Genomic DNA, 14,371 nt, shown 5'->3' with positions numbered 1-14,371 from the left:
ATTTGGCTTATACCAATTACTAGTGTATTCAAGTGGTCGATCTGTTTTTTCGGATAATATTTTTGTCTGATAAAAATTAATTTGAGACCATTTTATTATAGAAGCCCGAAAAAATACATGAAAATGATCAGAAGACCCTGTTTTCCTTGGAAAGGGCTCCATAACTCTGCATTTTTCAATCTGGACAATTGCTGTAAACAATTTAAAGAAGGGAAAAAAAAAAAAAAAACAAAGCTTTAAGCTAAAGCTACAGCCATGGGACTTCTGACATTGTGGATTCCATCATTCCAGGAGTACCACCCAAAGCCATACTCATTTTTCAGAAGCTTTCTTGCAGTTCCTCTTGCTTTCACTTCAATAGTAAAGCTCCTTTTCTGGCCTACATGATGGAAGAACAAAACACTTGGAGAAGCCTTGACAGAGATTCCTGCTGGGGGTTTTGAGCTAAAGAAGTAGACACTCTTGCCATTACCACCAACATTAGTGACTGTCCTTTTAACAATCATGGTGCCATTGAGTTTAGGAATAGCAAGTGATGGATAATTGAAGTTGACTGTTGAGGATAGATTTCCTGGACACTTGAATTTTGGTTCTGGTTCTGTTCCAATGCTGCAAAGGTAGAGCAGATAGTCTTCGTGCAAAGCATCGTATATAAGACCGGGGTCTGCTGCTTTTGCAGGACGGAAATGGCCTGATCCAAACATGAAAGGAGTTGCCATTTTGCCATTTTGATCGGTTATTGGCATGCCTCTGTTGTTTCTTAGGCCAGCTGCAACGTCAATTGGCCATTTCAGAGTTAAACATAGCTTGTTGCACATGGAAAAATCTGATAATGTGATTATATTTGAATTTACCCGTGGTCATGATGGCAGATCTTATAGCAGCACTGCTCCATTTCGGATACACAGCTTTAAGAAGTGCAGCAACAGCAGCCACATGAGGGGTTGCCATAGAAGTTCCTGAATCAAAATTATACTTAACAAATCGCTTATCGAAAGATAATTTCGTAACTGGAGCTCCCTCGCTCCATGCTGCCAATATATTCAGTCCTGGAGCAGTGATGTCAGGCTGCAAGGACAAACTGAAAATTAGCAGAGTAAAGAGACATTGCATAAACAAATCCAATGTTCAGCTTTGGTTACCTTGAGAATATTAGGATCAATGGGATTAGGACCCCTGCTAGTGAAAGCAGCCATGGATGGTGCTGGCTGAGCGTTGAACACTGTTTTTCCAGGACTGATAATTGCAGTTGGATTCTTGGTTGATTTTATGTATTGAATGATTCTTTTGGTATCATCAGAGGACACTACGGTTCCTGGAAGGACATGAAAATCTAAGGGCCGTTCATTTCCAGAATCTGGAAGGTTTCCTAATATTAAACCAACACCTCCAGCCCTCTTCACTTCTTTACCCTTTGCAACTCTGATTCCAACCCCTCTCATGCACAGAACAACTTTCCCTTTTACCTTTTCAGGATCAAGAGAACCCGGAAGGCATTGCCTGGAAGACAACCAATCAATCAATTTTTATCATTTTCAATGTGTATCCATAAAATTACCACAGAAAAAACGCTGTAAGGACTAGAAAGTTTACGCTGTTTCATTCTTGGCTACTCCAGGAACAATCACATCTGCTGCATTTACTAATGGATGTTTCTTCTCAAGCCCGTAAGGAGTCGTTCCTCCCTGGAATAAAATGGCATATATTATACAAAAAGCCTGTATGAAAACATAAGAGTATAATCAAATCAAGTTATTGGACGACATTGGTTACCATGATTTTCAAGCCATTTCCTAACACCAGAGGCCCAAAAAAATCACGGTCCAAGGAGCTTGCACCAACTGTGATAATCCATGGATAATTATTGGACAATGTAGCTGGGGCAGGACCTGAATTTCCCGCTGCACAAGCACTGACAATGTTCATTTTAGCGGCATGTAATGCGCCAATGGCTATAGCATCTTCATCAAAAGCAAGAGGTCTTGAGGCGCCAATCGAGATACTCATCACATCAACTCCATCTCTAATGGCGTCATCTATGCCTGCCAACATATCTTCTGTATAACATGTGTTGCCAACCGCCTTCTCTACATCAGGGATAGGCCAACACGCTTTGTATATGGCTAGCCGGGCCAATGGGGCACCCCCGGAAGCCGAGCCATGTGCAAGTCCGAAGACGGAAACATTAGCCACATGGCGGCCTGCCACTGTGGATGCCGTGTGGGTGCCATGGCCATCCATGTCACGGGGCGAACGGTAGTCCAATGTTTCATTAAGCCGCCCATATCCACGCTCATAACCTTTCAAGTAGTACCTAGCTCCAATGATCTTCCTGTAAAAACGTCAAAATTAAAAGTAATGTAAAATATTTTTACCAGTTTGACTGCTTATTGCAAATTGCAGCAATAATTGAAGGGACAGTGCCTGAAGACTCCCAATGCATGGGGACATCCAGGTAATAAACAAATAGAAGACTTGAAAAAGAAGCCAAAAACAATAATGGAAGGTCGTATACTTTGTCTGATACTGATAAAGTCTCAACTTTTTATAAAACAAGATTAGTGAAAAATCCAAAGGGATCCATGCCGGCTCTGGAAAGGCCCACTTCGAGCGTTTTGGAAAAGTCTAACAAAAAGAAGGAACTGAGGGTCAACAATCTAAAAGCTAATTACGGCTGTCATCACATATAGAGTCAGCATCACATATAGAGTCAGCAGATATTACACTTTCTTTTTCTTGGTCGAGAGGTAAAGATTCCCAAACTTTAGCAGATGAATTCAGTGAAAAGTTGTTTATTGCACTAGGGTCCAGGGATGGCAATGAATTGCCAAAACCTAAACCCTAAATACATGAATATCATGCACAAGCAACCTGAAACCCCAAAATATACAGTAGTTGCGTCACAATTTAAAAGATATAATTGTTATGGGTTTGCACCAAACACTTTTCAATCCTTGGGGTGGATTTTAATTGAGTTTGATTTACTTGATTGACAATAATTTTACTAAAGAAATTTTGATGACTTAATTGAGTAGATATGACTTGATTTGCTCTCAAACTAAAGCAATCCTTACTCAAACTCAAACTTATATGAACTCTTAGTTGATGTAAACTTGAATTCACCCCTGCTAAAAACCCTTAAATCATTACCAAATCTTTGGATTGGGCATTAGTATTCCAGGATTTGCGTGTCAAATTAACATTCCTATTTTCAAGTCGTAAAATTTTTTGGCTACTTTCTTTGAAAAGCAATGACTTAAAAAGTAAAGTCGACACGGCTACCAATGAAATGAGAAACATATTTGATTCCATGAATTATTTGGTCCCAATAGTTGTCTCTTCAAAAGAAAAGGATATATAACCGGGAATTGAAATACTCACTTATTGCAGTTAGAAGAGTTGAAAGCAACCCCAGTTTGGCAGATTCCCTTCCATGATTTTGGAACCGGTCCCAAGCCTACGTCATTGAAGCTCTCTGATTCTGGCCAAATGCCTAATTATAAGAACAATAAACAAACTCACTTTCACATGCAATCGTATTTCCGAAAAAATGATGCAGACATGGCAGCAACTTTTCCTAGAAAATTACAAAGAAGATAAGAGAAAGTCACGTGTACATTAGAGTTTTTCAGTTTTTACCACTATCCAAGAGACCAACTATTACATCTTGTCCATATTTGGCTCTTGATAAGAAGTCTTCCCCCATCTTGAAGCCATGTCTTCCCCTTCCTCCTTCTTTTCCCTCGTTTAAGCCTGCAAATTCCCATGATCTTGTCGTCTGTAATGTGTACAGCCCCGGTTCGCTTTTAAACACTGATACGACTTCTTCCAATTCTGCCAAAAAAATTTTATACATGAGTGCCAAAAATAAATCACAAGATAAAGTTGAATCGAACCCAGATGATATTTTTCTTTTTGTAAGGAATTTCATACTAATTAAATTGTCTTTTCGGGTGGAATTAATCCCACTTAAAAAATAAAACTCTGGTGACTTAGGAGGGTCAAGAGTTTGATCTTGAAATTACATTAGAAACTTGAAACCATTCGCTCTTATACATATCATACTTTTACTTACCTGAAAGTTTGGAGGCTTCATCAGGAGTGAGCACAGCGGCGAAGCCATTGATGCTGTATTGGTAACTGTAAAGACGAGAAGCCTTGGCATCTTCCTCGTTGTTCTTCACAGAGAGCAAATAAGAGTGGTGGGTTTCTTCTATCTGATGCAATGCTTTTTCTCCATTGTGTCCGCGAAACTGCACTATGTAGACCTGTCATCATTCAAAAGCATTCATCAGAATTCGCGCGGCTAGTAACAACAAAAAAGACACTGCAAAAAACTTACGTTATTTTTCTGCAAAACTTACGTTATTTTCTGCGGAAGAGACCAATAGAGGAAGAAGAAAAAGAAAGAACAGAAAGATATTGATATTGCCCATGGTTGGTATTCAGATATCTTGTAGCAGTGATGATGATGAGTATAAATACTTGCCTAAAGTATATCTCAAAGATTCAGAATCCCTCTTTATCTAGGAGGGCATCACTAAGATTCCTTCAACAGTTTTTTTGTTGGAGTGAAGTAATATAGTTATGGTAAAATTATTATATAGCATTAAGCTATTATCCGTTTTATGTGGATTCTTTCTATCTAAAAATTAAGTGGATATATGAAAATTTTTAAATGAGTTATTATCATTATAATACTATTCGATTTGGCGATTAGACAGAAATTAAAATTAGTTAAAAAGTTATCAAAATTATGTATTGATAATAATGATAATGAAAAGTGTCGTGAAGTGTCTCTTTTTGGTCCAATCAAATTGCCATTTGTGTGGATAGTGTTGCAGGGTCTCTCAAGAAAACTGAGAGCAAACAAGCAAAACATGTCAGGTTGTGGTTTTGAACTAGGTCCGATGGTGGCGGCTTAGAAACGACACCAGAACGAATCCAAGGCGTTCACAGGAGATTTTGCATTGATGCAACTGTAATTATTTATGTAAGGCCAACATAGATGTTTTTAACCCGAGTCAAATTCAAAAAAGAATCAATTTGAATTCGAATAGGGTTTATTTGTCTTCAAGTATTTTGCCACGGACAAGTAGACCTAGACTGTTTTCCAGCTTGACAATATATGTATCTATACAGACACGAAAAGAAGAAAAACAAACCCTTGTAAATTGTCAAAATTGTGGGCTGTTTTTCTACTGTTTTGGAGAGGTACTTTTCCGGTTATTAGAACTTATAATGTCAACTGTCCGATAATAATAATATTCCCCGTACCCCCGTTCTCTTTATACAAACCTTGGGAGAACAATTAGGGATTGGTGGGTTGGCTTTGCGCCAACTCTCTGCTAGCTAAACACTGCAAATGTTGATACAAATATCATGGTAACCCAGGATCTAATTGATATAAAACATGGAAAATCACATTTCAAAAACTGATGGTTGAAATTGGAGAGTCAAAAACCCTATACCAGAAACCCTATGAGATCTAAGCCTGTCCATAGGTCCTCAACCCAAAAAACAGATCCACACTAAAGTTGCAGGATGAAATTGGTTTACACCATGGAGCTGATAAGACCAACCAAGTTTGCTTCTCAAAATCTTTTATGGTGTTCAACATTGATGCCTATAGTTACCACCTTTTGAATGAAATAAAAAATCTTGAACTAAAAACTTTTTATGGTGTGTTGTATAGTAGTTTTATCATAAATGCCATTTCCCATTAAATATATATTTTACCCATCTGCTTGACTAAAATGTGCATGCTTGTTATCTTTTATCTTTAATTTTCAGGATAATTCGTTTGAACAAGGCACCAATAGCCAAGATTGTGTATGTAAAATGGTGGACTCGGGAAAAAATTGTAATATAGCAACTGCTACACTATCAGTATGGTGCTAAAGCCTTCTGCATTCACCTAGTTAGTAAATTAAAGACTCTGCCAGCTCCTTTAAAAGTATGACAACATCACTAGATGATCCAAGCAGATATCTTGCATTTGATCGCTTCTTCGAAACAGCACAAGAGAAGTAATTGTCACCCTTTAAATCGAGTACTGAAGAACCTTCATTCACTGACATTCTGTCATGCTTTGTAGGCCGCCAAATGCCACCAGCCAAGTAATTTGTAACTTTTCTTTCTATGGATGACAAGGACCGTTGCTTCCTGAAAGGAACCTTGGTCTCACCTCCACCGGTTGGAAGCTGTGGACTGGAAGTCCTGAAATGGTCAGGCACCTTGAGTCTTGTTACAGGAGGTGCTTCAGCAGGAAGCTCTGGCTCAAAAAAATTATAGACATCTTCATCCTGAATCAACAAGTAAAATACACATAATCAGGTTTAAAATCAGGCATCGATTGTGTTCCTGTGGCTTTGGAACCTCTCAGAGTATTAGACAAGAAAAAGGGGAATTTTGAATCTTACAAGTCCATGACATTGTGTAAATGTCACAGACTGTTTTCTGATAAAACATTCGTTGAGATTGAACAGAGCTGCCCAAGGTTTAAGCCAAGAAAGACACCTTCTGTAGAAAGTGCCCAATGCAGAGCACATAATCAATAGGTGCCTTCATGCCTTTGTTATGAACTATTTCTCCTAGGATTCGATCAATTGCTGCACCCTGTTGATTAGATGAGAAACTCAATGGGAAAGAAATCAAAATGTGGTTCTAATTAGTAACAGAGTAAGCATGTAAAACTTGCAGATAGGTGAAGGGCATGTACCTTTGTAACACCAACAGCCCGGACCTCGACAGATCGGCCACCTTGAACAACATCAACAGATGCATTTGAGATTGGGCCTGACCATAGATGCTGCAACATATCCCTAGCTTGAAGCCTTCCAAACTCAAGGTCTAATTGAAGGCAAAGTTTTTAAGAAAATGGATGAATAAATCAATGAAATAATATCATTAGTGTCATCAGATTTTCTAAATCAAAAATTGAAGAAGAGTAGGACATGACAATTATCATTTACCTGCATTCTTGTAGTTCCATACAAGTGACGTTTCTCGGACCTCAAAATGTGATCTTGGTGTCCTTTCAGTAAAATACTCAAAAACATGCTGAAATTATGAAAGCCATCAATGGCTTAGTTTGTAGAGAGAAGTTTACACAGATACTTAGTTTTCACATACGAATTAATGTTATAAACCTTGACACTGTCAACCCAATCCATATTCAGATTTTCTGGCATTGTTGTCATCCACTCTCCTGCTGTCAGGCGTAAAAACATCCCATTTTCTGCTGCCAGCCACAAGTTGTAATCACCAAAATTCTGTAAAAAGAATTTTTTAGCTCAATGTAATATATGCAAAAGGCAGAATATAAATCATCCGGGGAACAACAGTACTTCATCTAGGACACTTCTGTCGCTTCCACTAAGGACAATGACCGTTGTCCTTGGATCATCACAAAGCTTCTTCAAGGGACCTTCTAATTCTGGATGCAATTTGAGATCCATTTCTCTAATGTGACCACCCCTTCTCCCCAGGGAGTCCATTGGTGCAGTTAAAGTTGCGTCGAATCCCTGTAAAATGGAAGCAAGGTAACCTGATTGCCCAAGATTCAACATCCAAAAGCAGAAAAGAAGAGCATACCAATATGAGCAATCGATTCTTGGACTGCAGAAAGCTATCGACCGAAGCTTTAATAGGAAGTAAGGGTGGAACTTGCCTAGTTCTCAGTTGAGCTTCAACAATTGTATCATTGAGTTCACTAAATGGCAGAATATTTCTGGATTAGTGTGTTGTATGAAAAGGAAGAACTTCCAATTATGTCAAAACATGTATAGGAGCTTGTATGAGGAAAATATCTTATTCCTGTACACCCAGCCCAGTTGAATAACATTAATCAAATTCAACTAGCAAAATATACCCAATCCTAATCCAAGGAAATGTCTCAAATCTAAACCACATATAGAAATACAGTTTATAGAGGCTGATTATTTGGTAGCAACTCATAATGAGATGATGATCTATCTTTCAAGAATAAAAAAATTCATATTTTTTCAAATATGTGTATGAAAGGCAGGTTGGTGTGTTTTGCAGGGTGGACAGCAATGAGTACAAGAAAAAAGTAGGACATGTTTCCACAAATTCTACTTATTGACCTCCATAAAACAAATATATAAGCTTTCACTGAACCTCAAACTCACCAAATAAAAAAAATTAAAGAGAAAAGAGTGAACAACACCTTACAAAGGTTGCAGCCCATTCTTGAGATGTGTGAGTAGTCACATGCATGAAGTTGTGGTGGTGCCGCTTTTCTCTTTCATCAGCTGGCATGTTCAAAGCATAACCAATTGAAGCAGCAACTTCTGTGATATTCCATGGATTTACCAATACTGCCCCAGCACCAAGAGACTGTGCTGCACCTGCAAACTAGAAAGAAAAAGAAATTTTTAACAGAACCTAATGTACTGATAACATCAATAACTAAGATTCTATACATGTAAACAATCACCTGATTGATGGCCAAATGATATCTGATTACAGTATATTCATTTTAACAACAGCTAACTCTCATTGTCGTCTAAAAATGAATTAATCATATATAAACTTAAAGAGATTAAAAAGAAACCTTAATTACCTCACTAAGAATCAGGACTCCTTTCTTTGAATCTTGGCAGGCAACAAACTCATAGCTGACAAGGTTCATTCCATCCCTCAAAGATGTAACAAGTGCTACATCTAAACGAGAGGAAAAAAAAAATCCAGGAATACATGGAATTATAAGTCTTCAAGCTTCTAAGCAAACATTTCTATTTGTAGAATAAAGTGAATATAATGCTAGCCTGCTTTGGACTTAAGTTCAATTAAATACTTATTTGTACTACTTCGTAGACCTTGAAACAAGATTTCTTTATGCGCAAATTTTGGCAAAGAAGCATATATAGATTGTGTTCATATTTGTGAAGCATGCGCTAAAGACTAGTCTTTAGTTTCTGATAAATGTATTTGCAGATGCTCGGAAATAAACAATTTGTTTTTAATATTCATATCGACAGATGACCTTAACTTGCTCATCTTGAACTGTCAGTTCCAATACCTAGCTAGCATACTAAAAAGGTTTGAAGCACTACCAAATTCCAAGAAATAGGAAGTTCATAGGAAAATACAAATATAACCAATTAAAAAGGCAAACTGTTAGAGGACTTGAAGTAACAAACTCACATGATTTAAAAGCAATAGAAGCAGAAACTAGCTAAAACCTTTCCATCAATTAACACATAAAGATGAAAAATCTAGCCTATCAATTACAATTCCCTGAAATGAGGATTTCAAGAAAGAAGCTTATATGCTTTAAAAGCAATAAAAGCAGAAGCTTTCCTTTGATTAATGCATAAAGATGAACAATCTTGCCTATCAATTGTAACTCCCTGAAACTGTTTGTTTATGCATGCCATTTAAAGGACATCCATCTTATATAATGTAGGTGTAAGTGTACAACTAATGATTTGGCAAAAGTTGACAGAACTTACAACAGAGTATCAGTTGATAAAGACAATAATGATTAAAGACTCAGAATGTTATGGTACAGAATGAGTACCAGTAACAGCGTAAAGTGCACATAATGCATGAAATTCAAGAGATCGATCCTGTAAATAAAGAGTAAATGTTTTAGAAACCTTCAGATAACTAGTCAACAGAATTAGTTGAATGAAAAACTGAAAGGGAACAAAGAAATTAAGAGAAAACTAACTGAAAAACTCTTGCAGTATGGTAAAAAGACAAATTAATGCATGCAAAACCATATATTGCGCTGACAAATTCTTCAAACTTTTTATTTCTGAGTTGATGCCAAAAATCACAAAAATGACAACATTTCATCTTGTATTGCCCCTGCAAGTTATTTAGCAAGATACTGTCTTTGAAGACCACACATTAAGTTCTTAATCTAAAAACCAGTTTATTAAATGAAATAATAACATAGCTTCTACTTTAAAATTTATTAATTAATTCAGCAATTGAACAAATAAATATCGCTAAAATATTCCATATAGACCAATGCTAATTTGAAAGGCATTTATAAATTGCAGAAAATGAGTAAACAGAAATCACGATTTTATATGTATGTCATTGTGATATGGTATATTCAGATACTGAAATTACAAGGTAAAGACTAACCAGATGATGTATTGGAACAGTTGTAAGGGATCCAAATCTTCCGTTAATGCGCCCAACAATCTCATGAACCTGACTAGTAAGCTTCTGATCTGCAAGGAAGCCGAATAGGAGGATAAAGAATACTGAATATAAACTGTAATTACTTCAAGAGAAAATAAAATTTTGAAAGTAAAATAGTTTTAACCATCCATAACAAAGCAACAGCCTCTCGTGTAATACTTGCACATAATAGATAAGAACATAGATAATACTTGCACAAGTCATGCAGCAAGGCAAAGCAGACCAATAGAAGACAGGCAAAGGAGAGTCTAAAGTACCTAGCATCTAGTCAACCAAACCAAATAAACTCAATCAAGGCTTAATCCCAAACTATTCAAAGTCATTAAATCAATCCTCCTTTTCCATTTCATAATATCTGAAGCCATACTGTTTCTAACTTCTTTAGAACTCCTATCTCTTTTCACTACTTGTAACCACATAAATTTATGGGCATGTTGTTTCTTTGCTGCCTACGGTTTGCTTCCTAATTTCCATCATGAAAAGCTGGCCTCATAGCCCTATAAATTAGTTATCCAGAATGCTTAGCAAAAGAGGCTAGTTGCTCAAAACAGATGTGACAACACAATTTTAACCTAGGCACAAGAAGAGAAGGCTAAAATCAACCTCTTATGATGCCCTCAACCATTTAAACTAATGACCTACATGAGCAAGTGATAATGAGCATTAATATGGCATTACTATCACAAGATGAAAACACCAGCTACTGGGAAGAAGTGTGTTTAAGAAGTATACACTCAGGAACATCTGTCCTTGTTGGTACAGCAATTTGAATTAGAACTACTTTATCACGCCAACTTGGATTTTCCTCAAGGTATTTTTCAAAAGCCAAAATCTTTTGAGGTATTCCCTTGATCATATCCAGACGATCAACACCTAACATAACCTGTCCATTGTTGAAAAAGTAACAATAGGTAATTATAATGAAAAAAAAGGCAGTAAAAAAGCATGTCAAGCATGACTATATAAATTTAACACCAGTATAGTAAGAGTAAGCATGCACATATTTAATAAAATGTCAATATTACTCAAGTTGGTTATTTGTGTCAGCTGAAAATCATTTTATGTATTAACAAAATATAGGCACACACCATTACAGAAGTCAAGAAAAAGGGCAATATATCATTGTTCATCAAGAAATAAGCAGCTCCCACCTTTCGGCCTGCAAATCTATCTTGCAATTCTTTCATGTGATCCTTGACTTGAGGGAGTTCAAGAGCTCGGATGAACCGATCAGAATCTATCCCAATTGGAAACTGTAATATCAATGTCCAAGTTTTGCATCATGAAAAAGAATTTAAAGAGTTCATACTGATTAATATTCTTAGAACTGTGCAGCACTGCAATTAAATCTCAAGTTGTGTAGCAGTATATGGAACAAAACATGAGAAAGTTATCAGCCAATATGTACCGCAGCAACACGAGTCAGCCTTCCTTGATCCTCTACTCCTTCAGGTGTGCCCTCAAGCCCAAGTATACGAGTACAGGCACTAACAAAATGCCTTGCATAATCATATGTGTGAAAGCTGCAGAGATGAAAGACCAAATCTAAATAGTAGTAAAACCAGTCTTTTGAACCTGGCATTGCAAAAGAAATTAAACAACTATAGTGAAAAACAGATCAGAACTTGACAGCACAGAGAATCAATATTGCCACATCATACTTCTTTAGTAGGTGATTAGTTCACAAACAAGCTAAAACAGGCCCATACATCCACCATTGTCGTAATACCAAGAGGCCTTTTTCTTTTTAAGTTTATTCGTCCTCCTCACTATCACCTAATAGGAATCTTAGCTATCTTGAAGTAAACAACTTTGGAGTTCATTTCGTGAAGACATTGTAAACGAGTATCTAAAACAGAAAAATATGTCATTTTTTTAAATTCACGGTTGCATACTGATGAGCCATTCAAGTAGTTGACAAATTCCATACAACTTCCAAAAATTCAGGGAGAATTTTGATACCTTACAGATTTTACAGATTTAAGTGCCGTTAGGATTCCTCTAAACTTATGAAGCAGAACAGGGACAAGAAATTTAAAAAAAAAAATTAACAAGTAATGCAAACATGTAATTAGAAGTGTCTTGCCAAAAATTAAGTGACCATACCCAACTAAATCAGCGGCAAGAACAGATCTCAGAAGCTCTGATCTAGAAGGCAACATCCTATGTATTTCTGAGGAAGGAAAGGGTGTATGAAGAAACCAACCAACTTTCATGTTGCAGTTATAATCTTTTAGACATTCTGGAAGAAACATTAAGTGATAATCATGGCACCAAACAACATCTCCCTCCTCATAAACACTGTTCACCACATCAGCGAACATTTGGTTTGCCTTTTTATATGCATCAAACTGAGATTGGAAACTACGAGTGGTTGCTAAACGATCTTCCTGTGGAAGCCCAAGATAGTGAAAAAGAGGCCACAATATGTTATTACAATAACCATTGTAATATTGGTGGACAGTTTCTTCATCAAGGAACACTGGGATGCACCTCTGCAATCAAATGAAGCAAGGTGAGGAAAAAGGAAAATGGTGCCGTGTGCATGATCAATGCATGAGGGAAGTTGGGTTGTTAAACACCAATCTCACAATCCATGATGTTGGCTGATGTACAAGTTCAACTCTAATGAAACTTTAAGTTCAAGAGAGAGCGGCAATTTTCAAACCTTTTCTGCAAGGGCTTTAGTTAGTCCTTTTTGACCAATTTCATCAGGTACATTTACACCAGCCCAGCCAATCCATCTGGCCTCAAACTCCTTCACGCCTAAGGAAAATAACCAGGAAGCAATCAGCCTTCACTGCAGAAATGAAAACCCAAACTAGGAAGCAACCTTACAAAATCAACAAATGACATTGCAGGTAACATCATTAGAATAACAATTCATGATATTACTACTTACCAAGTAGTGCACTGACTAATCCCCCAACACTCATCTCAAGTTGCCACGAGTCATCCCCCCTCCTAATGGCAGACACAGGTAACCTGTTGGCTACCACCAGCAAACGTTGTTTAGGCCGTCCTTCTTGCCTCTCAGCACTATCACTCAAAGCTCTTGCTGCTGCAATAAACTCTTCCTCATCAAGTACACTCCAATTTTCACCATCACTAAAACATGAGTCACTCCCAGAAAAAGTTTGTTCTACATCATTCACTTGTGCTGACCGGTTTTTCCGCAATTCTCTTTCTCTCAAAAGCCTTTCCAGTCTCGTTCCCGGTGTACCAGGGCTGCCATTATACATGTTCCCTGGCATATGCTTCAACTGCAACAGAGGCTGCAAAGTGCAAATCCCCTTTAATCATTCTAACAACATATGCAAGATACTATATCCACTCAAACAACAAAGTAAAAAAACATTGAACAAGTAACTATGAAGTAATTCCCATTTGTATTAATAATTGACAAAAAAGTCTAGCGTCTTTCTCGGTGAATCAAACAAAAACAAGACTACTTGAAGTGAAAAAAAACCATTAAAATTCCAGAAAAATATATACCAACCATGAAGATAAACATTGATAACGACAACATTTCGCATACAATCCAAATAAACATTAAAGCCATAGAGATCAAAGGAAAGAAAAGGGTATGAAAGAAATACCGAATTGCTTTGCAAAATGCAGATATTTTGATCCTGAAACGAATTGACATTCATCACAAAGAAGAAAGAGTGGAAGAAGTGAGTGGGGTTTTGGTTTGCTTTGGTAAACGAAGCAAAATGGAAATGGAAATGAAAAATAATGAGGGGAAGCCATATGGAGACGAGGGAGCTAGTTGTGGAAGCGATATTTTGGGGGTAAGGTGACTCAATATCTGTGATACACAAAATTCTGCAATCATATTCCCAATTATTATCAACAAAACTTAGTATTCTAATTTTTTTTACTGTAAGATTCGATTTCTCGAGATTTGGTTTTTATCTGAATATAGTCAAATCTTTTTTTTAATTATAAATTTGTGTGCCACTGAATGAAGATGAAAACTCGTGCGTACTCTTCTGAAGTTGGCGTCCCTCGCAGCCAAATTGAAGAAGGTCTGTTTCTTCATCCAAATTCACGAGATCTGGTCATGACTTTCATGATTTCCACGTGTCCAAAAACCCATATCTCCTGTCTTTATCACCTCCCTTTTGAGTTAAGATACGTGTGATCCATAATTAACAAATAATTTATTATTACATTAATAATA

At 36.9% G+C, this 14,371-nt stretch overlaps 2 protein-coding genes across 2 annotated transcripts; both read right to left on the bottom strand.

Annotated features, from left to right (window-relative positions):
* Positions 1-76: 76 nt before the first annotated feature.
* LOC123192509 (subtilisin-like protease SBT5.6) lies at positions 77-4,621 on the bottom strand. Its single transcript, XM_044605092.1, has 9 exons — positions 4,365-4,621; positions 4,076-4,268; positions 3,640-3,834; positions 3,382-3,493; positions 1,774-2,332; positions 1,594-1,685; positions 1,143-1,500; positions 855-1,068; positions 77-769 (listed from the first exon to the last, which is right to left on the bottom strand). Exons 1-9 carry the CDS (start codon positions 4,434-4,436, stop codon positions 237-239), a joined length of 2,328 nt encoding a protein of 775 aa, XP_044461027.1. The 5' UTR covers positions 4,437-4,621; the 3' UTR covers positions 77-236.
* A 1,128-nt stretch (positions 4,622-5,749) lies between these two features.
* On the bottom strand, positions 5,750-14,167 carry LOC123193432 (alpha,alpha-trehalose-phosphate synthase [UDP-forming] 1-like). Its single transcript, XM_044606426.1, has 18 exons — positions 13,785-14,167; positions 13,088-13,460; positions 12,854-12,951; positions 12,292-12,680; positions 11,594-11,708; positions 11,337-11,438; positions 10,918-11,068; positions 10,126-10,214; positions 9,548-9,596; positions 8,588-8,688; positions 8,192-8,379; positions 7,597-7,714; positions 7,350-7,526; positions 7,152-7,274; positions 6,975-7,062; positions 6,722-6,852; positions 6,520-6,618; positions 5,750-6,305 (listed from the first exon to the last, which is right to left on the bottom strand). Exons 1-18 carry the CDS (start codon positions 13,836-13,838, stop codon positions 5,922-5,924), a joined length of 2,829 nt encoding a protein of 942 aa, XP_044462361.1. The 5' UTR covers positions 13,839-14,167; the 3' UTR covers positions 5,750-5,921.
* Between the last annotated feature and the right edge of the window lie 204 nt (positions 14,168-14,371).

Source organism: Mangifera indica, chromosome 12 (assembly GCF_011075055.1).
Source record: "Mangifera indica cultivar Alphonso chromosome 12, CATAS_Mindica_2.1, whole genome shotgun sequence".
NCBI classification, from domain to species: Eukaryota; Viridiplantae; Streptophyta; class Magnoliopsida; order Sapindales; family Anacardiaceae; genus Mangifera; species Mangifera indica.
This window is presented reverse-complemented; position numbering and strand designations above follow the sequence as displayed.